Raw genomic sequence first — 27,633 nt, forward strand, 5'->3', positions numbered from 1 at the left:
ACAGGGGCCGGAAGTAAGGGGGCAAGGAAGAGGCCATTGCCGCTCCACTTTACGCTCTGGCCCACATTCATTTAACGTCACGGATCGCTGTATTGTGGCGGGAATGATCCCATCCCAAGATGGTCTCTAATTTTAGAAGAGATTATTTCTGAATTTAAAATGGTATCTTGATGCGTCTTTCCCACACATTGCATGTTAGTGGCTGACCACTTCTGCGCTATCTTCTTTTGATGAGGAGGTGCAGATTAACAGGAACTCACAGCATTTCCTGACTTACCATATTTATTGTGAAGCGTTTGGAGGCATCACACATTGGTACAGAGGACTTATTCTGGTGTGGTCTTACAGCTTTCAAAGGTAAATGTTGTGACATTACTTTTCTCTGTATGTAGAGATTATTTGAAATATTTGTTTAACTGCAGAGCACAGAATACTGTGTTGAAACCAACTGTGTTTTATTTCATTTGGATTATTATCTGTCTTTTTCTTTCAATTATTAAAAGAGAGAGTGATTGTGTAACAGTGTAACAAAGATGTGTTTAATGAAATGGCAGAAAAGGTTACAAAAAAACATGCAGAAAGCTACAGAGTTTTGAATTAATTAAAACTGTAAGACTGAACAGAAATTACCACGACTGCGTAGACATTTCAGGAAGTGAGTCCACTTAGCTCCAACAGTTTTCTGTTGATTATATGTTTGTAACCCAGGACAGGATACAGTCAGTTTATGATTCAGTTAATGTTGTTTCTGTAAAATAAGAGCATGAATCAGTACATAAAAGACATTGGAGATTATTCGTCCATGTGAACCTCTTCCTCCATAATCAGAGGGCAGAGGGGCATTCAACAAGTAGTGGAGCATCGAGTAAAGAGAACGGTCAAACGTCCTAAACCCGTTTACATGAACATTAAACATTACATTAAATTACTGAAACAACTGAACAGTGTTCTGTGGCTGCAGAAAAGACCTCACAGCAGCATATACAATATTGTAACCAGAACATGTTGTACCTGAAACTGTATTATTTGATTAAATTATATGAGCAGAAATCTAACAAATATTGAGCTTTGATTTATTTCTTTTTTTTTGTGTGGGTATAGTGTAAACTGTTCAGTGATATCACTGAACAACATGGTCCCTTTCTATAACTTGATCTCTTAAACACTAGGTTTTACTTTGAAGAATAATGATTTGAAACTGTATAATTTGATTAATTAATATGAGCAGATAATGCAACAAATACTGAGCTTTTTTTTTTTAATATTGGATGTAGGCCGACTGTATTTGTGTTTGTGTGACCTTGCACGACACAGCTTTAGCGATATTGCTAGATAACGCCAGATATTAGGCAACATGTTCCATTTCCATAACCTCATCTCTTAAACAACAGGTTTCACTCTGAAGAATGGAAGAAGTCAACATTAACAACACTTCACAGAACAACAACAGCAGCCTCACCTATGATTTTAATGAACAAGTTAAATTCATCATGAAAGTGGTGACGATCATCATCATGTGTATCGGCCTTCCTTTGACCCTTGTGGCCATCTATGCTGTTCGTTCTCTGGTATGTATATTTTTACTTTTACCATATTTATTTATTTACTGTCTGTGCCAAAATCTTGATCTAGGTTAGGGGCCAGGTGTCAGGGGACTGGATGAATTATTGTAATGATTTATACATTCACAGGAAAAATATTACTCCATAGTTACAGTGCACATAAAGCTCCCATTATTAATCTGAATATGCCAATATTTGGAATTTGATGCTGGTCATGAAAACAGCATATTCTGTCTGGATATTCCAAATTAGGCCTTTTCCCAAATTTGCATATTCCAAATAAAACATGTGGGATATGAGGGTATTATTCAGGTTTGAGGAGTGATCCCATGTTCCACGGGCATGTTTATCAGAGTATGCATTGTATGTAAACATGAATATTAGTGGAATATCCTTTTATATTATCCATGTAAACACCTTAGTAGGAATATTGTCTTTTCAGAATAAAGGCAAAAAACTGAATATTTTGTGCATGTAAACCTAGTCAGTGACTGTGTGTCTTTTCTGATATTTCAGACAGCACAAAACAGAGCGTGATGAAAAGTGAATAAATGGCTCTGATAACAAATTCTGGGCACAGCAAAATGACACATCTGGGAGGAGGTGGACCTCATGTTCACAACTGCTTTCTAACTTGCACCAATGTTTTCTTGCAGGTGAAAGATGATCATGTTGTTCCGATCTACGTCATCAACCTTCTCATTACCGACCTCATTCAGCTCTGCTGTATGATTGCTTGGGTGCTACCTAAGAACTGGTTACTCAGTGGTGGATTTATCTTACTTCCAATTTACGGCTATTGTCTGCTGGGCAGTATTGGTTTCATGGTGTGCATCGCCCTGGAAAGGTAGCTGTCTGTCTATCCAGTATGTGTGTACCTACTTCTGTGTTCAGCCATTGTGTTATGATATCATTCTGAAGCTGTGTCTGTCTTGTATTGCAGGTATTTGGTCATCGCCTGCCCATTGTGGTACCGCTTCAGACGAACCATCAAGGTCTCTGTGCTGGTCTGTGTCGTGGTCTGGGCCCTTCCTGCTGTCATTTCCTGTCTTCTTAGTGCTGCAAGGAATCCAGCAACCATCCATGGCATCCTCCTCCTCCTTCCTCTCCCACTGTTCATATTCTTCCTTGGTGGGACCCTCAAAGCCCTGTCTGCTTCCATCTCTGTCCACTCTGACGAAAAACGAAGAATTGTAGGAATGTTGGTCCTGGTGCTGCTTATTTACACACTGTTGTTCCTGCCCACCATTATTTTGTCCCTGGCATGGGGAAGCAGTGTTATCGATGAACGTAAGCTAAGCAACCTGTCTTTAACATTTGTGCAGTTTAGTCCTCTGGCAGACTTATTTCTGTATATTTTCATGAGGAAAGGGACCATTGACAAGCTGTTGGCTTCTGTGTGTTGTTGCAGAATGGACAGTGATGATATCAGCAGTCCAGTGTGAATGATGACAAAATGTCCACAGTCAGCTTCATGTAGGCAGAGAAAGAGAGACAGAGATCCGGGGCTATTCATAAAACATTCAGGGCTGAGGCCTCAGACAGCCAGGCTTAAAGACGCCACTGGTTATAGCTAATGTGTGTCTGTCCCAAACTGTGTTTGTTTTGATTTTTAATCTTTATTTTATACAAATAGTTTTGCTGTTTTCGTGGGAGGTAGGAAGTGATTCAGAGCAGGATTACGCAACAGCTGCAATGTGCTTAACAATATTGATAAATTCTTACTTCACAGTGATGCTAATGGAAAAACAGAACAGCAGAAGTAGGTACTAATTCACTGACATGGTAAAATGAAGTCAAATGAAATGGGTCAGTGTGTTGGTGCATGTATGTCGACAAAGTTCTCAAGAAGAACCAGTGACACACAGAGACAGTATTGGTCACTGACGTGACAGATGATTGTGGGCTTAGATGTCTGGGCTGATTAGTCAACACCACAGCACACATCTTGTGCATCCATGTATTGCTTTCATTGCTGATGCTGTTCCACTCCCAGTTAAAGATGACTTTGGTTTTAAATAAATCAGCTTATTGTATACATCTGGTGTGGACTCCCTTCCTTCACATTCACTGAGCCATTTTGTGTCAAGTATATTTCATGTGCATAAGGCCAAGAAGATAAGAGATGTGGATCATGTGTAACTATCAGATGCTACTTATAAAATGGTAAATTCAATATTTATGTATATAAACCTGCAACAAGCTCAGCTGCTATTCACTCATCAGAACAGCAAAGTCTTGAATATACAGACTTAACATGCATGGGCTGATTACAACTTCCTTTGTGGTGTTTTATCAACCCCACTTCCCTCTTGCACTAATGCATATTGTGCCTTACAGGCGCATCTCAAAAAATCAAAATATCGTGGCAAAGTTCAATATTTCTCGTCAGTTATTTCAGAAAGTGAAAATAGTATATATTGTGGACTCACACAGTCCAGTCCCACATTTCCTGTCTACCTTCAAAGATAATGATAGCCAACACCTCCTCCGTGTGCTGTAGGTGTATCATTGACCTATACTGCATGTTGCAACTTACCATATTTATTAGAAACTTAGAATGCTGAGGACACGACGGACTTTCATGTAGAAGACTCATTCAGGTGGAGCCTTTCAGCTTTCAAAGGTAAATTTTGTGACATTATACTATAAAGTTTTTGTTTTTTTGTTTTTTTTTTTAAAGATAGAGGCACTATAAACAATTAGGAAGTGATTATGCAACATTTAAGAAGCTGGCAGCTTTGGGCTGTAGCTGCAGAAAACTGTGTTTAAACCAGCTCTGTTTTATTACACTTGGGTGTTTCACTCTTTTTCCATAAACTGCAAGGAAAAAAATTCGAATGAACAAAGAAAATGAGATGCACAATTAATAGGAAATCGATAAACATTAGAAAGTACACTTGTCTATTTATTTAGAACATGCTGAGAAAGGCTCTTTTTACATTTTCTACTGTTTACTGTATGTTCTAAACCATCATTAATCTTTAGGCATGAAAAAAATGCAGTTTTTGTTTTTGTTTTAAACATGCATTTTCAAAGACTTTTAAGTCTTTTGCTGAAGAACTAGAAACAGATGAATAAAATATTTTATGTGATACTGTAACAATATATTTTCAATGCTGTTAAACATTCACATTTTAATGTAATATATTCTCATGCCATAGTGTTAAACCTTGCTGCTGACTCCTCAGCCTCTCCCCTCTCTCTGTCTGTTCCTTCTTCCTGTCCATGCAACTCTTATGATTCAGTATAAGATGTTTCATGAAATAACAGCATGAAACTTTACACAAAAGGTAAAACAAATGGTTCATCAAGTGAATTAAAAATCCAAAAATCAGAGGTCAGAGCGGCATTCAACCAGTAGTGGAGCATCCAGTTCAGAAGACAGGCAAAACATCCTCAACCAGTTTACACTGGCATTCAAATTCCATTCCTGAAACAAGCAACATGTACGTCACAGGACCTTGTACTATCTAAAACTATATGCCATTTTGGCATCAGACACTGATGCCAAGACCTTTTGCAGTGGTATGATATGCCACCAGACGCTGTCAGTTTGTAATGAACCTTTTGCAGTGTTATGATCCATCACTGGACGACACCTTTGGGGTGGCATGATACGTGACAGGATGGTGTCATATTGAAAAGCTGCTGGTTCTGAAGCAATACAAGGAGCTGGAAAGTCCTTGTAGGATGTGTGGGTGGGGTGGTGATTGGTCCAACAAACTCTAGACTTTCACGACACATTCTCACACCAACCTCGATACATATTGACGTTTGGTCATGGACTTTCCACGTCAACATACCAAGTGCAAGGTACCCTGGAGTGCGTTGGTTGTTGATGGGGCCGTGTCAAGTTCTGCCTGTTACATGCATTGTCTTCTTTCAAAATACACTTCAGTTTTCACAGGAAATTTACTGTTTACATACAGTCTCTCTCAAAATAAACACACTATGTCAATACAACACAAATTTAAGCTTTTTTTCCTCCAGCAGTGAATGCAAGTGGTTGGGTTTAGGCAACAAAAACACGTGGTTAGGTTTCAGAAAAAAGAACCCATCCGCCGCCTTAATTCTTGTCCCGCTGTGTTTCCCTGATGCCGCAGAACGCCGTTAAACTACAACAGTGCCGGCACTGAAGGACAGTTTTTTTCGTCAGTGTCTGATGCCGCAAGTCACTGCCAAAGCGCCCGATTTTGATGACTTTGGAGTGAGAACTGGTTGTCCACCCAGGAGCCCGGTTTGCTTCCCATATGAATGTAGAGCCAAACCATGATGTTTTTTTTTCTAAACTTAACCACATGCTTTTATTGCTGCATTTGGAATAGAAAGCATAATGCAATTGCAAAGAGTATTGTCTCACACTTTTCTGCCTGATGAAGACACACAGGTAGTATGAGAGCAGTCCAAGAATTGCCTTATATAGTGTACCAATGAAGAGAGTTTAATCCTATGGGCCCGAACGACGCATAGTGCGTCCAAATTCACACCTGGTCTTTATTGATTTTCTCCGCGACCGTGCGTCATAGCGAGAAGCCACACATATCACGTGAAACACCGGAATTGTAGCTTTCCAACAAGCTTTCCAACAAGACCAACATTGGACTACTTGTCGGTAGTCCAATGTTTTCACAGCGAAAAAAAAAGATAAAGTTACATCAAAATTATGTATAACAAAGCTTTCATACAGCTTTGCATACACATTACTCTTGGATGGATTACTCGCGAATGCAGGCTCGCACAGAAATGCGACGCATATCACATGAAAGCGCAGAACTAGATCTTTCCAGTGATATCACACACATCATTGTGCTGTCATCCCATCACGCTATAAATCCAGATTAATTGTCTAGAAAATAAAAACCTGACGAATTTCTTTACAACCCATTATACAGATCCTGTTATCAGTCACTTCATATAGTGAGGAATATCGTATCTTACCACGTCTTACACTTGCGTGTGTTTCTCCCTGTCTATCCACATTTGTAGTCTGGCTTTCAAGATGCAAATATCTCCATATTGTCCAGTTGACACTCCATCAAACTTTGTATGACAAGACCAGCACACTTCACCTTTGCGCACCCAGACAACTGCAGCCTAATTATGCATGCTGACAGGGCCTTAGTCACCATGTACATTGAGGACATGTGCACCACTGCCCAAAATGTCCCCCCAATATATAACTGAAACTGAAAAACAAATGTTGTCTTGGAGGACATCATTGCACTTGGTTGACTATTTTTCTATGATCTTAGATGTAAATATTGCATGTTTCCTTCAGATAAAACACATTTTTGACTTGTCAATGAGTCAATGGAATTTCTTGCAATAATGAAAAAATACTGGCAATCATGTCCGCCTGGCACAAACCACATTTAGTCTGTTAGTTTGTCATTTTATCCTTTAATCACAGAAGCAAACCAGATTTTTTTTTCGTGTACTGAGCTCAAAACTGCTATGCCGTCTTATTCCTAAACCTTTATTTTAAGTGTTTTTGATTGTATTTAACACTTAAAAGCATCTTAACAATTCTTAAGAAAGTTTTCCTTTTTTGGTGTCTGTTTGTTTCTCTTTTTTCTACAAATAAACTAAACAACATACTCAAAAAAGCTTAATAATGTTTCATTTTTGGTGTTTTCGTGATAGGAATGCTAGTTTTTAGGAGGGCTTTTATATGCTCGGCATTATGGAGTTATTATAATTGACCTATGGCTAAGCCACGCCCCCCTCCACTCGCTCGGCCAAACTATCAACATTCAGTGAGCGGCGCAATGGCAGGTGTCACAGTACATGGTGTTTCGCAGGAGGCAATTGATAATTTTGGGGGACATAACGATCAGATGTCATTGAGGAGTAACCAAAAGGGCCTAAACTACGCATTGGAGGGATATATTCATCATTTTATTGTTGAGAAGCTCGATGAAAAGCTTAAATTACAAGCCAGAATTTACAGGTCACAGCGTACGCTTGTGAACCGCATCTCGTTGCCGTCGCCATCAAAGACAACAAGTTAAAGTGCCACTGAAGTTAAGGTTTTTGGCTCAGAATATGAGAAAAGGATAACGGCCTTTTTACCATCTTTACCAAGAGTGTCTCTGTTAGTTTGGTGCTACAGTATTTACACTGAATCATTCAGCATAATGTTTGCCAACCTTTGTTATCTCTGCCATTACAGATAAGTTAATGAAGCTAAGCTCCAGAAGTTAACGTTAGCTTAACTAGAGCCCTATGGACAACAGCTAACAGTGATGTACAATCATCAAAGTACAAAATTAGAACAAAATAGACTAATGAACTCCCAGCAAACAAGGTGGCATGATGAACAACGCAGCTAGGAGCTAATGTTAGGCTAACTTTAGCTAACGTTAGCTAGAGATGTTAAAGATAACTTCATATTTCTTTCCAGCAAAGTGACAATATGTTGCCTCAAACACAATGTTGACTTACCTTAGAACAGATGTAGACATCCTTGTTAATCTTATTCACGTTGAGTTGATGTTGTGGTCTAACGTTACCACACAACTTTATCCAAAGGAGACACTTTTCTCGGTTGAGATGTGGTTTATGAAAGGGTAAAAAATGCACTTCGTCGCCCAGCCTCTCAGGATACCTTGTGTCGGAGTTGCATGTACCCCATGCACACCGTTCAAATCTTCGAAAAAGCTCATAAACCAAACTGACATTCTGTAATGCATTTCAATAAATGTCCAGGCAGAGAATGTCCAAGTGTATGGGAATGGCTATATGCACTGTGATTGGCTCATCACATTTGAGGGCGGGACTTAGCCATAAGTCAATTAATGTTATAGGCTATAAAATTGTACAGTTTGTGGAAATTAGATAAAATGTGTCTGCCTTTGACTAACTCACTGAATTAAAAACATGGTAGAACTCTATTGTCTTATGGTATATATTGGAATATAACTCAGAAGTACTGCAACCACAGACAAAATTTGGGTGGGTTTAAATCTCTATTGAATATATACAGTTGTGGTGTTACTTAAGTCCTTAGAATGTTCGACGTCCTGCACTAACAGGGACTGGATAGGAAAAAATAGATATGGCACTTCTCAGTGTTCGATCTCTAAGCCATGAGACCTGTTTTTGACAGGCGTGTCCTCGTCACATCTGCAAGTGTCGCAGGGTGTTTTCAGGTCATTATTGAGAAAAGAAGCTTTGGTTTCTCAGTTGAACTATCAGAGGAAGATAAAGACATTATTAGCAGGAAATGCAGAACATTCTACAACCACACTTTGATATCTGTTCAGAGGCAGGCGGTTAGCAAAGTTACAGGCGGTGCTGGACTGTCATGACGCACTGTGTAGATATGGTGGTCCTTGACTGGTCCATGTGTGCAACAGTTTTCACTGCATGAACATATTAATGTTTTTTATTTTTTATAGTTGCATCGAAACAATATGATCCACATGACTGAGAATATTTTAGCATTACAAGCTCAGCTGCTGTTGACTCATCAAAGCTGCAAAATCTTAAACATACAGACCTAACATGCAGGAGCTGATTACCACTTGCTTTGTGATGCTTTATCGGCCTGACCCTCCTCTCACACTTAAGTTTTCTCTCTTTCTCAAGAGATGATGGTCCTGCAAATATCCGCTGTGTAGATTATCGTCAACGAACTGCATGTTACAATTTGCCATATTTATTGTAGACCATTTGGACACTATAAACAGTCAGGAGGTGATTATGCAACATTTACAACATTTAAGAAGCTGACAACTTTGGACTGTAGCTGTACATTAAACTGTGTGTTTACTGTGTTTTTCCTTTAATTTGGGAGAATTATAATTATAATTATAAAAAAATATATATATAAAAAAAACATAAAAACATGCACAAAGATGCAGTATTTGAATTGAAAAAAAAAGATCTGGGTAAACGAAGAATGTAAGAAGAAAATCAGAGAGCATGCACAATTAGAAAATTAGGTAACACTTTACTTGAAGGTATCTACATAAGGGTGACATGACACTGTTATAACTATGACATGACACTGTCATGAACTTGTCATAAACATTATGTACATGTCATAAACGTTTATGACTGCTGTCATTAAGTGTCATTCGTTTTCTGTAATGACAAGTTGACATTGGTTGGGTTGTCTTGATTTGACAACTTGACATTAATTAAAGTGACATTACCAGATGTTGTCTTTGTCATGACAAGTTGACATTAACATAAAGACATCTTCTGGTAATGTCATCCTGATTAATGTCAAGTGATTAGCCAGTGTGTCATAACTGACGTATTCGACAGCACAAAACAGAGATTGATGAAAAATGTATAAATGGCTCTGACTGCAATTACAGAGCAGAACAAGATGACTTATTTTGGGAGAGGTGGAGTTCAGATCGTGTTTACAACTGTTTATTTTCTTTCCATTTCCTGCAGGTGCGAAATGATCATGTTGCTCCAATCTTCATCATCAACCTTCTCATTTCTGACCTCATTCAACTCTGGTGCATGATCGCTGAGGTGGCACAACTTAAGGACGGGATGATAGTTGATATTTTCACACATATTTACTACTTCTGTGTGGGGGTCAGTGGTGGTTCATGTGGTGCATCGCCTTGGAAAGGTATCAGTCTGTCCATCCAGTATGTGTAAAGCTCGGACTGTATAATCCTGAAGCTGTGTCTACCTTGTATTGCAGGTATCTGGTCATTGCCTGCCCACTGCGGTACTGCTTCAGACGAACCATCAAGATATCTGTGGTGGTCTGTGTCGTGGTCTGGGTCCTTCCTCTTGTCTTCATACTCCCTTTATTTGTCTGCAATGATGTGGAGGTTCAAGAAACCATCCTCACCTTCTTCTGTTTTCTTCCTCTCCCACTGCTAATATTCTTCCTGGGTGGGACCCTCAAAGCCCTGTCTGCTTCCATCTCTGTCCACTCTGATGAAAAACGAAGAATTGTAGGAATGTTGGTCCTGGTGCTGCTTATTTGCACACTGTTGTTCCTGCCCAGCATTATTTTGTTATTGGTAAAAGAAGCCAGATATAGGGGTATCTACAGAAGCCTGTTTCCTGTGTTTCTTCGGTTGAGTCCTCTTACAGACTTATTTCTGTATGTTTTCATTAGGAAAGGGACCATTGACAAGCTGTTGGCTTCTGTGTGTTGTTGCAAAATGGACAGGAACAATATCAACACTCCAGCAGTAGTGATGATGAACACATATCCACAGTCAGCTCCAGGCGGAGAGACAATAGAGGGAGACGTGTAGGCAGCTAGATAGAGACAGATTCTGTCATCGACTGATATGATTTCCAATAAGACACCGAACTGTCGATACCAACTTGCCTTTTTTGAAATTTTATTCAGGAAAAGGAAGTAAAAAAAAGCAAAAGGAGCTCACAATTTAGAGAAAACGATGAAAAGAGTTAGTATGTAACCAGGTAAATTAAAAACATTGACATCTTACAGAATCTATGACCTTTCATTCTGGAATTAAAGTGTTTAACAAGATTAATTTCATGAGTTTCATTCATTCTGCATTATATTGTATGCCGAGGGGGCAGAATACATAAACGCACTTTTTGCAATTTCCATAGGGCATTTGGAACTGTTAGCATAATGAAATTCTGCCTGACAAAGACACATGAGAGCAGTCCAAGAATTGCCTTATATATAAAGTGTACCAATGACAGGATGGCCAGAGCAGACCATAACTCAGTGAGGAGTCAGAGCTTTACAACTGGTAACAAGCCTCAGAGAAGCATAGTAAACTGTTTCAACCTCTATGACAGATCGCCATAAACCAGGCATTGTCCAAAGTCTGGCCCAGGGGCCAATTGTGGCCCACAGACAAATTTTAATTGGCCCTCGGCTTGACTTTCAAAATATACCACATGTGGCCCTTTACACAATAAAGGTTAATTGAGTAAGATCACTTCACATTTTTGCCTTTCACTTCACAATGACAGGACTATCATACAGTTTGTAGATAGGCATCAAGTAGTTATAAATCATTAAAAGATAAAAATGGTTGCATTTGTCTCACTTTTTTTTAAACCCACTTAATACGAGAATCAGTTGGCAGGTATTTTCACATTATTTTATCTGGTCCCCATTCAAAAGTTTGGACACCCTGTCAAAAACTAAGACAAGTAAAAACAAAAGAGTCTTGAATTTGCTATGGGAGTTCTGCTTGACAGGAAATGATTTAAACCTGCTCTGGTTCATCATGACGCTTCAACAAATGTAAATAAAATACACATTTATTAGTTTGTTAGTTTTTCATTGTTATCCTTTAATCACAGGAGCAAACCAGATATTTTTTATTCACTGAGCTCAAGCTGATATGCCGTCTTATTCCTAAACCTCATTTTAATTGTTTTTGTTTTTATTTAAGACTTAAAAAGCAAGTTTTGATGACATTTTCCTTTTTTTTTTACTGAATAATGTTTTATTTTTGGTGTTTTACTGGTAAAAATGCTAGTTTTTAAGTTTTGATTCAGGGCAAGTATTTTGCTTTTATATGCTTGACATTATGGACTAATTATTTTATGTTATAGTATATAAAATTGTACAGTTCTTGGAAATTCAATTAAAAAATCTATCTCTTGATAAAACTGGGAATGTCTGCATTTGACTAACTCACTGAATTAAAAACATGGTAGAACTCTGTTGTCTCATGGTGTATATTGGAATATAACTCAGAAGTACTGCAACCACAGACAAAATTAGCTTCTTTTTTTTTTTTTTTACCCAAATTACCAAATGATATTTGATCATTGCTCACATGTAGTCTAATGTCATATTTACAAGTATTCATTTGGCCAGCACCACATATAGCTGTTTACTTTTTCCTAGTCACAGCTAGTGTATGTCTCGCTGTGTGTTTTACTTTTTTAAATCTCTATTTAATATAAATAGTTGTGATGTCACACTACACTTAAGTCCTTAGAATGTTTGACATCCTGCACTAACAGGGACTGGATAGGAAAAAATAGATATGGCACTTCTCAGTGTTCGATCTCTAAGCCGTGAGACCCGTTTTTAACAGACTCATGTCCTTGTCACATCTGTAAGTGTCGCAGGGTGTTTTCAGGACATTATTGAGAAAAGAAGCTTTGCGTTTTCAGTTGAACTATCAGAGGAAGATAAAGACATTATTAGCAGGAAATGCACAACATTCTACAACCACACTGATATCTGTTCAGAGGCAGAGGGTTAGCAAAGTTTAATAGGCGGTGCTGGACTGTCATGACGCACTGTGTAGATATGGTGGCTTTGAAACTCTTCTGTAAGAAATAATGTCCGCTGTGTAGATTATCATCAACCAACTGCATGTTACAATTTGCCATATTTATTGTCGACCATTTGGATGCTGAGGAGACATTGGTGTAGGGAACTCATTCGTGCAGGGTCTCGTCGCTTTTAAAGGTCAATTTTGTGACATCATATTATATAGATTATTAAAAACGATGCAAACAGTCAAGAAATGATTATGCAACATTTAAGAAGCTGACAGCATTGCACTGTAGCTGTACATACTACTGTGTGTTTACTGTGTTTTTCCTTTAAATTGGGAGAATTATAAGTATATGATTGTGTACAAAAAAACAAATAAAAACATGCACAAAGATGCAGTATTCAGATTTTTTTTTAAAAAAAAGATCTAGGTAAACAAAGAATGTAAGAAGAAAATGAGAGAGCTTTCACAATTGACCTATAGCTAAGTCCTGCCCTCAAACGCGATGAGCCAATCACAGTGCGTATAGCCATTCTCATACACTCGGACATTCTCAGACAAAATGATAGCCAGTTAAAAATATCAGTCTCATAAAATATGCTAAACTATTAATTTGAAGTTTTGATTAATAATTAAATTAATGACAATAACCAGAATTAACAGTAACGCCTGAAGGATTTTGGAGTTCTTGACGCAGCAGAGGTTGACTATTCATTCACAACAGACAGCAGGCATGATTCCAAAGAATTATATTTATTCACTAGCAAAGCAAACCAAAAGACACACATTCTAACTAACTATATACAAGCTTGGTGTGTATATGTGTGTGTGAGAGAGAGAAAGAAGAGAAAGAAAGACAAAGGCGGGTGTGGTGATCAAAGAGCCATTTGGCCTACAAAACAAAATGGCTGACAACAGAGAACTACCAACATGGCCGAGCTTCAGGGGGAGGTGTCTGTCTGACCGTGTTGTCAGGACAAAGACAAAGGAAAAGAAGGGAACTTTGAGATGCCTGTTTGGGTGTAGCTGTGTTGAAAGCCTATTTGTTAATGAGTCTGTGTGAATGTGATATGTGTTGCAAACGGTCTGCATTAGTGCAGAGATCGTTTAGTTGTGTGCAAGAATCTGTTTGTGAACAGTATTAGCAAACTAAACACTTAGCTTTGGCGAAGCCAACTAATCAATGACCTAGCTGCAAACAATCACAACAATAACTCAATGAACAGCATCAAAGCACATACAACAAGTTAACCAGTCTTGCTTAGCCTGTAAAGCTGCGATAAGCTATGCCCAGTTGTTACGTTACCGATCCTTGAATGGATGGGAGAAAGAGTCACTTGGTGGTGTACTGCTTTGTTAGCCGGCACAAGAAGGCTGGGAAGATGGTTCCAGGTGAAGTCTTTGTTGGGTCCTTTGTTCCAAAGGTGAAACTCCGAGGAAGTTGGTTGCTCGGGGTCCTTGCAGAGTTAGACACTGGGTGCTAACTCACTTAGTTCCTTGTTGCTGGAAAGCTAGTTGCAAACCTTGTGTTGCAAGAGAGCCTGTGATCAATTGCCCTCCCTTTAGTGGTTTGGGGCTATGGAGCAAGGGTCTGGACTTCTGCTTTTCCAGGCGCAGCCGGAAAAAGGTGTTAGCTGTTCAACAGCTAGAGCAAGAGAGAGAAGGCTTGAAAGGAGCAGGATTTAGCTTAGAGTTTGGTGACATCACAGAGGGGCATGTCACTGTAACAGTACTGTCCAATCAAGTTGTGAGACTTGTGTCTCACTGAGGTGTGAGGTGAGACCTCCTGTGGAGATGGGTTTCACCTAGCTCTCTTTGTTTGAAAGACAAAGAGCATGCAGAGGACAAAGCTTTTAAATCTCCAGTTTAGATTTTACCAAATGACAAAACATCTGTGGTCCTGTGAATCCCAACATAGCTAAACGTGGAAGACCCAGTATGTCTCCGGAACCACAGCGTGTCCATCACAGACCACAAGTTCAGGATTTAAGGCCTTTGCCTGAAGTGCAGTATGACATGGTTGACCACATGTCAAATTATGATGATGAGACAGAGGCCACCAGATGCAAGAGGCCATACTGCACAGGAAAAACGCACGTCTTTTGTGACAAATGCAACATCCACCTGTGCTTTGTGCCACACCGAAACTGCTTCAAGGCTGCTCATCGTAAATGAGTGATTACATGAAAATACCCAGCAAGCTGATGCTTTTCCAGTTGCTTTGTCAATGTGTGATCAGTTGTTACATGGTTAGCTTTCTATATTAAAAAGTATGGCAATGCATTTTGAAGTTCCGTGATAGATTACTGAAGGCAAAACAGATTTCTTGAAGTTACCCACAATCATACAAGTTCATGTGTATGTTATGCAGAAATCCAGTTCCAGGTGTTTAGGTCATAACTGATTAGTTATTACATTACGACATTTTACGCTCATTTAGTCGTGGCGTCCATTGTAATGGACATGAAAAAACACAAATAAAAACATGAGTTTGCAAAAATGTCTTTTTTCCCCTTTATTTCTATGCTGAAGAGGAGTAAAAATCAGCTGGATAAAAAAAAATTACTCAGCAGAAAAAATCAGATCTGAAGGGGTTAATTTTATAAGAGATAACTTAAGAATTTAAAATTATATTTTCACTGTCTTTACGTACATTGCATGTTAGTGGCTGACGACTTCTGTGCTATCTTCTTTAGAAGAGGAGGTGTAGATTAACAGGAACACACAGCATTTCCTGACTTACCATATTTATTGTGAAGCACCTGGAGGCATCACACATTGGTACAGAGGACATATTCTGGTGTGGTCTTGCAGCTTTCAAAGGTAAATGTTGTGACATTACTTTTTTCTGTATGTAGAGATTATTTGAAATATTTTTTTTAAAACTGCAGAGTACAGAATACTGTGTTGAAACCATCTGTGTTTTATTTCATTTGGATTATTATCTGTCTTTTTCTTTCAATTATTAAAAGAGAGAGTGATTGTGTACAGCGTAACACAGATGTGTTTGATGAAATGGCAGAAAAGGTTACAAAAAAACATGCAGAAAGCTACAGAGTTTTGAATTAATTAAAACTGTAAGACAGAACAGAAATTACCACAACTGCGTAGACATTTCAGGAAGTGAGTCCACTTAGCTCGAACAGTTTTATATTGATTATATGTTATGTAACCCAGGACAGGATACAGTCAGTTTATGATTCAGTTAATGTTGTTTCTGTAAAATAAGAGCATGAATCAGCACATAAAAGACATTGGAGATTATTCGTCCATGTGAACCTCTTCCTCCATAATCAGAGGGCAGAGGGGCATTCAACAAGTAGTGGAGCATCGAGTAAAGAAGACGGTCAAAACGTCCTAAACCCGTTTACATGAACATTAAACATTACATTAAATTACTGAAACAACTGAACAGTGTTCTGTGGCTGCAGAAAAGACCTCACAGCAGCATATACAATATTGTAACCAGAACATGTTGTACCTGAAACTGTATTATTAGATTCAATTATGTGATCAGAAATCTAAAAAATATTGAGCTTTTTTTTTTTTGTGTGTGTGTGTGTGGGTATAGTGTAAACTGTTCAGTGATATCACTGAACAACATGGTCCCTTTCTATAACTTGATCTCTTAAACACTAGGTTTTACTTTGAAGCATAATCATTTGAAACTTTATAATTTGATTAATTAATATTAGCAGATAATGCAACAAATATTGAGCTTTTTTTTTTAAATATTGGATGTAAGCTTACTGTATTTGTGTTTCAACACAGCTTTAGCAATATTGCTAGATAACGGCAGATATTAGGCAACATGTTCCATTTCCATAACCTCATCTATTAAACAACAGGTTTCACTCTGAAGAATGGAAGAAGTCAACATTAACAACACTTCACAGAACAACAACAGCAGCCTCACCTATAACTATGGAGGTTATGAACAAGTTGAATTCATCATGAAAGTGGTGACGATCATCATCATGTGTATCGGCCTTCCTTTGACCCTTGTGGCCATCTATGCTGTTCGTTCTCTGGTATGTATATTTTTACTTTTACCATATTTATTTATTTACTGTCTGTGCCAAAATCTTGATCTAGGTTAGGGGCCAGGTGTCAGGGGACTGGATGAATTATTGTAATGATTTATACATTCACAGGAAAAATATTACTCCATAGTTACAGTGCACATGAAGCTCCCATTATTAATCTGAATATGCCAATATTTGGAATTTGATGCTGGTCATGAAAACAGCATATTCTGTCTGGATATTCCAAATTAGGCCTTTTTCCAAATTTGCATATTCCAAATAAAACATGTGGGATATGAGGGTATTATTCAGGTTTGAGGAGTGATCCCATGTTCCACGGACATGTTTATCAGAGTATGCACGGCTGCATGTAAACATGAATATTAGTGGAATATCCTTTTATATTATCCATGTAAACACCTTAGTAGGAATATTGTCTTTTCAAAATAAAGGCAAAAAACCTGAATATTTTGTGCATGTAAACCTAGTCAGTGACTGTGTGTCTTTTCTGATATTTCAGACAGCACAAAACAGAGCGTGATGAAAAGTGAATAAATGGCTCTGATAACAAATTCTGGGCACAGCAAAATGACACATCTGGGAGGAGGTGGACCTCATGTTCACAACTGCTTTCTAACTTGCACCAATGTTTTCTTGCAGGTGAAAGATGATCATGTTGTTCGATCTACGTCATCAACCTTCTCACTACCGACCTCATTCAGCTCTGCTGCATGATCACCGGTGCTACCTAATCCTGGATCACTTTTAATTTACTTCTATTGTCTGGTGGTCAGTATTGGTGTCATGGTGTGCATCGCCCTGGAAAGGTAGCTGTCTGTCTATCCAGTATGTGTGTACCTACTTCTGTGTTCAGCCATTGTATTATGATATCATTCTGAAGCTGTGTCTGTCTTGTATTGCAGGTATTTGGTCATCGTCTTCCCACTGTGGTACCACTTCAGACGAACCATCAAGGTCTCTGTGCTGGTCTGTGTCGTGGTCTGGGCCTGGGACTGTCATTTTCTATCTCCTCATTACTGGAAGGAACTCAGTAACCATCGGTGGCATCCTCCTCCTCCTTCCTCTCCCACTGCTCATATTCTTCCTTGGTGGGACCCTCAAAGCCCTGTCTGCTTCCATCTCTGTCCACTCTGACGAAAAACGAAGAATTGTAGGAATGTTGGTCCTGGTGCTGCTTATTTACACACTGTTGTTCCTGCCCAGCATTATTTTGTCCCTGGCACAGGGAAGCAGTGACATCGATGAACGTAACCTATACAACCTATCTTTAACATTTGTGCAGTTGAGTCCTCTGGCAGACTTATTTCTGTATATTTTCATGAGGAAAGGGACCATTGACAAGCTGTTGGCTTCTGTGTGTTGTTGCAGAATGGACAGTGATGATATCAGCAGTCCAGTGTGAATGATGACAAAATGTCCACAGTCAGCTTCATGTAGGCAGAGAAAGAGAGACAGAGATCCGGGGCTATTCATAAAACATTCAGGGCTGAGGCCTCAGACAGCCAGGCTTAAAGACGCCACTGGTTATAGCTAATGTGTGTCTGTCCCAAACTGTGTCTGTTTTGATCTTTTAATCTTTATTTTATACAAATAGTTTTGCTGTTTTCATGGGAGGCACGTAGGAAGTGATTCAGAGCAGGATTACGCAACAGCTGCAATGTGCTTAACAATATTGATAAATTCTTACTTCACAGTGATGCTAATGGAAAAACAGAACAGCAGAAGTAGGTACTAATTCACTGACATGGTAAAATGAAGTCAAATGAAATGGCTAAGTGTGTTGGTGCATGTATGTCAACAAAGCTCTCAAGAAGAACCAGTGACACACAGAGACAGTATTGGTCACTGACGTGACAGATGATTGTGGGCTTAGATGTCTGGGCTGATCAGTCAACACCACAGCACACATCTTGTGCATCCATGTATTGCTTTCATTGCTGATGCTGTTCCACTCCCAGTTAAAGATGACTTTGGTTTTAAATAAATCAGCTTATTGTATACATCTGGTGTGGACTCCCTTCCTTCACATTCACTGAGTCAGTTTGTTTCAAGTATATTTCATGTGCATAAGGCCAAGAAGATAAGAGATATGGATCATGTGTAACTATCAGATGCTACATATAAAATGGTAAGTTCAATATTTATGTATATAAACCTGCAACAAGCTCAGCTGCTATTTACTCATCAGAACAGCAAAGTCTTGAATATACAGACTTAACATGCATGGGCTGATTACAACTTCCTTTGTGGTGTTTTATCAGCCCCACTTCCCTCTCGCACTAATGCATATTGTGCCTTACAGGCGCATCTCAAAAAATTAAAATATCGTGACAAAGTTCAATATTTCTCGTCAGTTATTTCAGAAAGTGAAAATGGTACATATTGTGGACTCACACAGTCCTGAGAAGAGGAAGAGCTCTCATCAGTTAATTAACTCAAAACATCTGCAAAGGTTTCCTGAGCCTTCAGTCTGTCAGTCTGGTTCAGTGCACACAACCACAACCATGGGAAAGACTGCTGACCTAACAGTTGTCCAGAAGACATTCATCTGTGGTCATTGCTGAAAGGGCCAGCTGTTTGCATTGGACTCAGAGGTCCACAGTCCTCTTTTCAGATGAAAGTAAATGTTGTATTTTATTCAGAAATCAAGATCCCAGAGTCTGAAGGAAGAGCAGAGACGCACAGAATCCAAGTTGCTTAAAGTCCAGTGATGATTTGGGGTGCCATATCATCTGCAGGTGTTGGTCCACTGTGAGATTGCACTATAGGGTCACTACAAAGTCCCTACTTTATCCTGCCTTTGCTCTTACCTTTTGCCTGACATGTAACACTACAGCATCTGCCTATAGTGTGACATATAACATATGCATCGGCGGCACTTAATAAACAATAACAATGGCATTAACATGGCCATAACAATCATTTACCGTCCCTGTTATATGGTTGCTGATTCCATCCTCTGTGCGGAGGGTAAGGAGCTCCTGGAACTCACTGTATTCCCAATTTACAGACATTTTCAGCCACTGTTCCTCCTCATTGATTTAGCTGCTAACTTTAGGCGATACCATCACCAGACAGGTTAAAAAAACGATGATGCACAGGTGCATGGAGACACCTGGGACCGTTTTCACAAACATTCTGAGAATGCTCTCAGAGAGCTCCTAACTCAGCCTAGAAATGTTAAGTCAGGAGTCCTAGCTTGGGAGTGATTTGGGAAAGTTCTCAAAGCAACTCTGAGCAAAGAAGAGATAGACACTTTTAGCTGAGTGAGGAGGTGTGGCTGACCTTGTATGATGCATCCTTTTAACAGGTGTGATTGGTTGTCAGATACACAGCCCATTATGAGCCTGCACGGTGTGGACACCCAGTGGAAATGAAATGAGCTGCTGACTGTGAAAGTGTTGTCATTGTTAGTGTGATCACTGTGCTGATGGAAGGTTTAACACAGACCAAAGTCATCACTGCTGCACTGATGCATTTTTACAGTTTTCCAAATATCTTAGTGTTGTGATTGTTTTATGTCTGGTGTTATAGTGTTAGGTGGGAAATGTGTGTGTATATCTAATGAGATCGATCACAAATATCCCTGCACAAACCAATCTGTGGCATTTCATTAACTCACTGCCATCTAGTGTTTGGAGAATATTTCTCTGACCTCTTTGTGTTTCACCATTTTCTTCTCTGATTAAGAAACTCTTAAACCACTTAAAGTCCTCCTCTCTACTCCTAACAGTTTTTCAACTTAGGAGCTCTTTTAAAAGTCCAAAATGCTCTGTGAATAACTTTTATCTTTACAAGTACCGAGTCTTAACTTTAAGGGGAAATTCTAAGGAAACACCAAAACTACTCAGAATTTTCTTAGGATTTCCTCACAAGGAGCAACTCTTAGCACTAAGACGATTTGTGAATATGGCCCCTGGTGAAGACTGGCAAGTTTGAGGTGATACACAGTTTTCAGACTGTATCTGCTCTTTCAGTGTGTCAGGCTCCAACATGCCTGTTGATTTATAGTACAAACTTTGTAGGATAATAAATCAGCAAGACAAGTCTCATGTGCACATATTTTGAAGGGTTTCTGTAGTTATTTTGCATCAGTCTGGTGTTGGTTGCAAAAATATTACAGAATTGTGTCTTGACAGATGACAGACAGATCACTTCAGTAAGACACTGCAGATGGAACAGATACTTGTTTTATGTTTTTGTGCCATTATTTTGTTATGACCAGTTATGTTGTGCAGCTCCACTAAACTTTTAGCTGAGGTAAAGGTAGGCAGTCATGTCGGATACCTAAGTGGAAAAACATAAGCCAAATGAACCCTTCAAATTCACCATGTATGTCATAACTGGCCCACAACAGAATAATGCACCCATAAGCACTTGAAGAGAAACTGTGAAAATATTTACCTGCAGCAGCAATCAGGTGTTGTTCTCACTTTGAAAGAAAATTACAGATGTGTAGCTGAGATCAAAATGAAGGCTGATGCAGATGGATGCAGTCTGAACACAGGGGCCGGAAGTAAGGGGGCAAGGAAGGGGCCATTGCAGCTCCACTTTACGCTCTGGCCCACATTCATTTAACGTCACGGATCGCTGTATTGTGGCGGGAATGATCCCATCCCAAGATGGTCTTTAATTTTATAAGAGATTATTTCTGAATATAAAATAGTATCTTGATGTGTTTTTACCACATATTGCATGTTAGTCGCTGACCACTTCTCTGCTATCTTCTTTAGATGAGGAGGTGTAGATTAACAGGAACCCACAGCATTTCCTGACTTACTATATTTAGTGTTAAGCATCTGGAGGCATCACACATTGGTACAGAGGACTTATTCTGGTGTGGTCTTGCAGCTTTCAAAGGTAAATGTTGTGACATTGCTTTTTTTCTGTACATAGAGATTGTTTGAAATATTTGTTTAACTGCAGAGTACAGAATACTGTGTTGAAACCAACTGTGTTTTATTTCATTCGGATTATTATCTGTCTTTTTCTTTAAATTATTAAAAGAGAGAGTGATTGTGTAACAGTGTAACAAAGATGTGTTTGATGAAATGGATGAAAAGGTTACAAAAAGACAGAAAGCTACAGAGTTTTGAATTAATTAAAACTGTAAGACTGAACAGAAATTATCACGACTGCGTAGACATTTCAGGAAGTGAGTCCACTTAGCTCGAACAGTTTTCTGTTGATTATGTGTTTGTAACCCAGGACAGGATACAGTCAGTTTATGATTCGGTTAATGTTGTTTCTGTAAAATAAGAGCATGAATCAGCACATAAAAGACATTGGAGATTATTCGTCCATGTGAACCTCTTCCTCCATAATCAGAGGGCAGAGGGGCATTCAACAAGTAGTGGAGCATCGAGTAAAGAAGACGGTCAAAACGTCCTAAACCCGTTTACATGAACATTAAACATTACATTAAATTACTGAAACAACTGAACAGTGTTCTGTGGCTGCAGAAAAGACCTCACAGCAGCATACACAATATTGTAACCAGAACATGTTGTACCTGAAACTGTATTATTAGATTCAATTATATGAGCAGAAATCTAACAAATATTCAGCTTTGATTTATTTCTTTTTTTTGTGTGGGTATAGTGTAAACTGTTCAGTGATATCACTGAACAACATGGTCCCTTTCTATAACTTGATCTCTTAAACACTAGGTTTTACTTTGAAGCATAATCATTTGAAACTGTATAATTTGATTAATTAATATTAGCAGATAATGTAACAAATATTGACCTTTTTTTAAAAAAATATTGGATGGAAACTTACTGTATTTGTGTTTGTGACCTTGCACAACACAGCTTTAGCAATATTGCTAGATAACAGCAGATATTAGGCAACATGTTCCATTTCCATAACCTCATCTATTAAACAACAGGTTTCACTCTGAAGAATGGAAGTCAACATTAACAACACTTCACAGAACAACAACAGCAGCCTCACCTATAACTATGGAGGTTATGAACCAGTTGAATTCACCATGAAAGTGGTGACGATCATCATCATGTGTATCGGCCTTCCTTTGACCCTTGTGGCCATCTGTGCTGTTCGTTCCCTGGTATGTATATTTTTACTTTTACCATATTTATTTATTTACTGTCTGTGCCAAAATCTTGATCTAGGTTAGGGGCCAGGTGTCAGGGGACTGGATGAATTATTGTAATGATTTATACATTCACAGGAAAAATATTACTCCATAGTTACAGTGCACATAAAGCTCCCATTATTAATCTGAATATGCCAATATTTGGAATTTGATGCTGGTCATGAAAACAGCATATTCTGTCTGGATATTCCAAATTAGGCCTTTTCCCAAATGTGCATATTCCAAATAAAACATGTGGGATATGAGGGTATTATTCAGGTTTGAGGAGTGACCCCATGTTCCACGGGCATGTTTATCAGAGTATGCACGGCTGCATGTAAACATGAATATTAGTGGAATATCCTTTTATATTATCCATGTAAACACCTTAGTAGGAATATTGTCTTTTCAGAATAAAGGCAAAAAACTGAATATTTAGTGCATGTAATCCTAGTCAGTGACTGTGTGTCTTTTCTGATATTTCAGACAGCACAAAACAGAGCGTGATGAAAAGTGAATAAATGGCTCTGATAACAAATTCTGGGCACAGCAAAATGACACATCTGGGAGGAGGTGGACCTCATGTTCACAACTGCTTTCTAACTTGCACCAATGTTTTCTTGCAGGTGAAAGATGATCATGTTGTTCTGATCTACGTCATCAACCTTCTCATTACCGACCTTATTCAGCTCTGCTGCATGATCGCTTGGGTGCTGCCTAAGGACTGGATACTCAGTGGTGGATTTATCTTACTTCCAATTTACGGCTATTGTCTGGTGGCCAGTATTGGTTTCATGGTGTGCATCGCCCTGGAAAGGTAGCTGTCTGTCTATCCAGTATGTGTGTACCTACTTCTGTGTTCAGCCATTGTATTATGATATCATTCTGAAGCTGTGTCTGTCTTGTATTGCAGGTATTTGGTCATCGCCTGCCCACTGTGGTACCACTTCAGACGAACCATCAAGGTCTCTGTGCTGGTCTGTGTCGTGGTCTGGGCCCTTCCTGCTGTCATTTACTGTCTTGTTATTGCTACAAGGAACTCAGCAACCATCGGTGGCATCCTCTTCCTCCTTCCTCTCCCACTGTTCATATTCTTCCTTGGTGGGACCCTCAAAGCCCTGTCTGCTTCCATCTCTGTCCACTCTGACGAAAAACGAAGAATTGTAGGAATGTTGGTCCTGGTGCTGCTTATTTACACACTGTTGTTCCTGCCCACCATTATTTTGTTGCTGGCACAGGGAAGCAGTGTTATCGATCGATATAAGCTAAACAACCTATCTTTCACATTTGTGCAGTTGAGTCCTCTGGCACACTTATTTCTGTATATTTTCATGAGGAAAGGGACCATTGACAAGCTGTTGGCTTCTGTGTGTTGTTGCAGAATGGACAGTGATGATATCAGCAGTCCAGTGTGAATGATGACAAAATGTCCACAGTCAGCTTCATGTAGGCAGAGAAAGAGAGACAGAGATCCGAGGCTATTCATAAAACATTCAGGGCTGAGGCCTCAGACAGCCAGGCTTAAAGACGCCACTGGTTATAGCTAATGTGTGTCTGTCCCAAACTGTGTTTGTTTTGATCTTTTAATCTTTATTTTATACAAATAGTTTTGCTGTTTTCGTGGGAGGCACGGAAGTGATTCAGAGCAGGATTACGCAACAGCTGCAATGTGCTTAACAATATTGATAAATTCTTACTTCACAGTGATGCTAATGGAAAAACAGAACAGCAGAAGTAGGTACTAATTCACTGACATGGTAAAATGAAGTCAAATGAAATGGGTCAGTGTGTTGGTGCATGTATGTAACAAAGTTCTCAAGAAGAACCAGTGACACACAGAGACAGTATTGGTCACTGATGACAGATGATTGTGGGCTTAGATGTCTGGGCTGATCAGTCAACACCACAGCACACATCTTGTGCATCCATGTATTGCTTTCATTGCTGATGCTGTTCCACTCCCAGTTAAAGATGACTTTGGTTTTAAATAAATCAGCTTATTGTATACATCTGGTGTGGACTCCCTTCCTTCACATTCACTGAGCCATTTTGTGTCAAGTATATTTCATGTGCATAAGGCCAAGAAGATAAGAGATATGGATCATGTGTAACTATCAGATGCTACTTGGTAAGTTCAATATTTATGTATAAAAACCTGCAACAAGCTCAGCTGCTATTCACTCATCAGAACAGCAAAGTCTTGAATATACAGACTTAACATGTATGGTCTGATTACAACTTCCTTTGTGGTGTTTTATCAACCCCACTTCCCTCTCGCACTAATGCATATTGTGCCTTACTAACATTTCCTCTCTACCTTAAGTTTTAAGTTTAAGTTTAAGTTTATTTACTTTATTAATCGCCCTGAGGGGAAATTCAATGTTTTCACTCTTGCTTGTCAATTACACATAGGTCCGACACACACATGCACCTATACATGCACAAAGTATATATATATATATCTATATATCTATATATATATAGATATATAGATATATAGATATATATATATACATATACATATATAAATATATATGTATAAGCTACTGTGCATTCTTTTACAGCACTCCCTTCTTCTCTATAGCTGATGTAAAGTGAATTACTCCTGTGTGGGATCAATAAAGTTCTTATCTTAGCCATCTGAAAAGATCACATACATTGTTACCTGTTTCCCAAGTATATTAGTGCATGTGTGAATGAATAAACGAGAGGCATTAGCGTAAAATTCTTTTAAGAAAGGCGCTTTATGAAATGAAGTCCATTCACTTGTGTTAGTTTACAGCGCAGCCTTGCCACATCCAATATGGCGGCGACGTTGACGTATGGCTCAGCGCCCGGTGTGTCGTCTATGTATATATGTCTGTGGTCAGGAGTGTAGTCTGTCTCGATCCCAACCTGCGGCCCGTGTCAATCCCCCATTCTCTATTTCCCCATTTCATGCTGTCCTAAAGCAACAGGCCAAATAGATAATCTTATTTTTAAAAAAAAAAAAAAAAACCAGCAGTAATAATTAGGGATGGGCAGCACAAGCAAAAACAATATTCGAAAATCATGGCAACTATTCGACGATTTTTCGAATAATCCCCCCCCCCCTCCCCTCCCAGAGCCACGCACACAGAGATCCATTCATCATTACGGCCGGGCTCCACCGGCTGCAAAGCGTCACGTCAGCGTAGCATCGCGGCGTATTCATCTGGGCTCCACTGACTGCGTACGGAAGCGATACGTAGAGAAGCCAGCGGGGTTGTTTACCGTTTGCTGAGCCAAGAGGCTGCATGTAGGCTGCATGAAATGTTAAAGCATTTTCCACCAAAGTTATTACATATAGCCTTTTTGAGTTATCTACAAGTTTACTGTCATCTACTCGCTTTCAAATGTCCGCCACGGACATTTACACAATGTCACGGATTAACATGGGTAAATGCATGAAAAAAAATCATCACATATCACCACTGATAATGGTTTATTCATTTAAAAACACATTGTGCTCGTTTAGCACACTATTTCATGTAGTTTTTATCTGCTGGACAGTCGCATAGGGGAGTGTAGCACGACAAAAATAGAAGAGCCGTGTAAAAATAGAGAGTTGTCGAGCGACAGACGGGGGTTGGCGCGCTGCTCCTGTTGCCGGTGGAGCCGCTGTAATTGAGCTGCTACGGGACTCGCGTTGCAGACGTGTCGCGTCGCTGAGCCCGGCCGTACGGTCCCTCGCCGCCTCCTGCGTGCCTCGCTCTCAAATGACTGTGCATACTTGTTGTAGACTTGTGATACGCAAGCTTTGCCTCACAGAGTTTGCACTGCACCTCATTTTTGTTTATTTTGTTGTTTTTGTTATTTTATTTTGATGACTGTAGTAGCCTCTGCATGTTTCTCCTGTTTGTAGAAGAGCATCAAACTAGCTGGTAGCCCATCTCACACCGCTGTAGCAATCCTATACTGCCCTCGTGCGGTTAGGAGCTGAATTGCATGTCAAATAAAGGGGGAAATAAGACGGCGAATAGTAATAGTCGCATTAAAAAATCGATTTTTCAAAATAAAACGACTATTCGAAAATTTGAAAATCGTGACCCATCCCTTGTAATAATGCTATAATTTTGTGTAGAGTTTCATTTTTTTTGCGGTTTAAACGTGGCCATATGTGTGTGAATGTAACCATGTGTACAAGATGTGTGTATAATATAGATAAAAATGTCTGCACTCTTATACAGTGATTACTTTTTTCTACACCAGGTGATGAAAGCAGCAGTACTGACAACAGGAGCAGCAGTGATGAAGACTCTGATGGAAATCACGATGCTGTTCCTAGCACCAGTGTTCTAAGTGAAAAGCCTGCGCTCTGTTTCACATTGGATTATAATAGTTGGTGTTATAGTCAGGACATTGAAAATAATTGTGTGGCATCAATAAAATCTACATACCTGAGATGGGAAAATATGTTTTAATATTTTTTATTTATTTATTTATTTTTTTACTGTTTTTTTTCCATTTATTCCTGTTGTTTATATCCTACCTACATAAAATATTAAGATGTAAGTCTAACATAAAATACTTTAGTTATTAAATAAATTAAAACATATAGCCCACAGTAGATAAAAATAGAACATGCTAAAAGTAAATACAATAAGAGGCTAAATAGTATCGAAGCAATAATAAATAGTGTCTAAACAATAATAAATTGTATGTAAGTTATCTATTAGGCTACCATTCCACTCTAA

General features: G+C 39.0%; 1 protein-coding gene and 1 pseudogene across 8 annotated transcripts in view; both read left to right on the plus strand.

Annotated features, from left to right (window-relative positions):
• The window catches only part of LOC125903332 (G-protein coupled receptor 4-like), a 127,319-nt gene extending 102,779 nt beyond the window's left edge, over positions 1-24,540 (plus strand). For 4 of the 8 annotated variants that reach the window (XM_049600204.1, XM_049600205.1, XM_049600202.1 and 1 more), the window contains exon 4: positions 2,506-3,155. In XM_049600204.1, coding sequence (XP_049456161.1) covers positions 2,506-3,007 — 502 coding nt within the window. In that variant the 3' untranslated portion in view covers positions 3,008-3,155. Of the gene's footprint in view, positions 1-2,505; positions 3,156-21,617; positions 21,682-22,711; positions 22,892-23,544; positions 23,736-23,831 lie in introns of those variants that run through there. The other 4 variants (XM_049600198.1, XM_049600199.1, XM_049600200.1 and 1 more) reach the window with 2 other exon arrangements.
• Positions 305-18,821, plus strand: LOC125903337 (ovarian cancer G-protein coupled receptor 1-like; annotated as a pseudogene).
• Positions 24,541-27,633: the final 3,093 nt, after the last annotated feature.

Source organism: Epinephelus fuscoguttatus, linkage group LG16 (assembly GCF_011397635.1).
Source record: "Epinephelus fuscoguttatus linkage group LG16, E.fuscoguttatus.final_Chr_v1".
In the NCBI taxonomy this organism is placed as follows: domain Eukaryota; kingdom Metazoa; phylum Chordata; class Actinopteri; order Perciformes; family Serranidae; genus Epinephelus; species Epinephelus fuscoguttatus.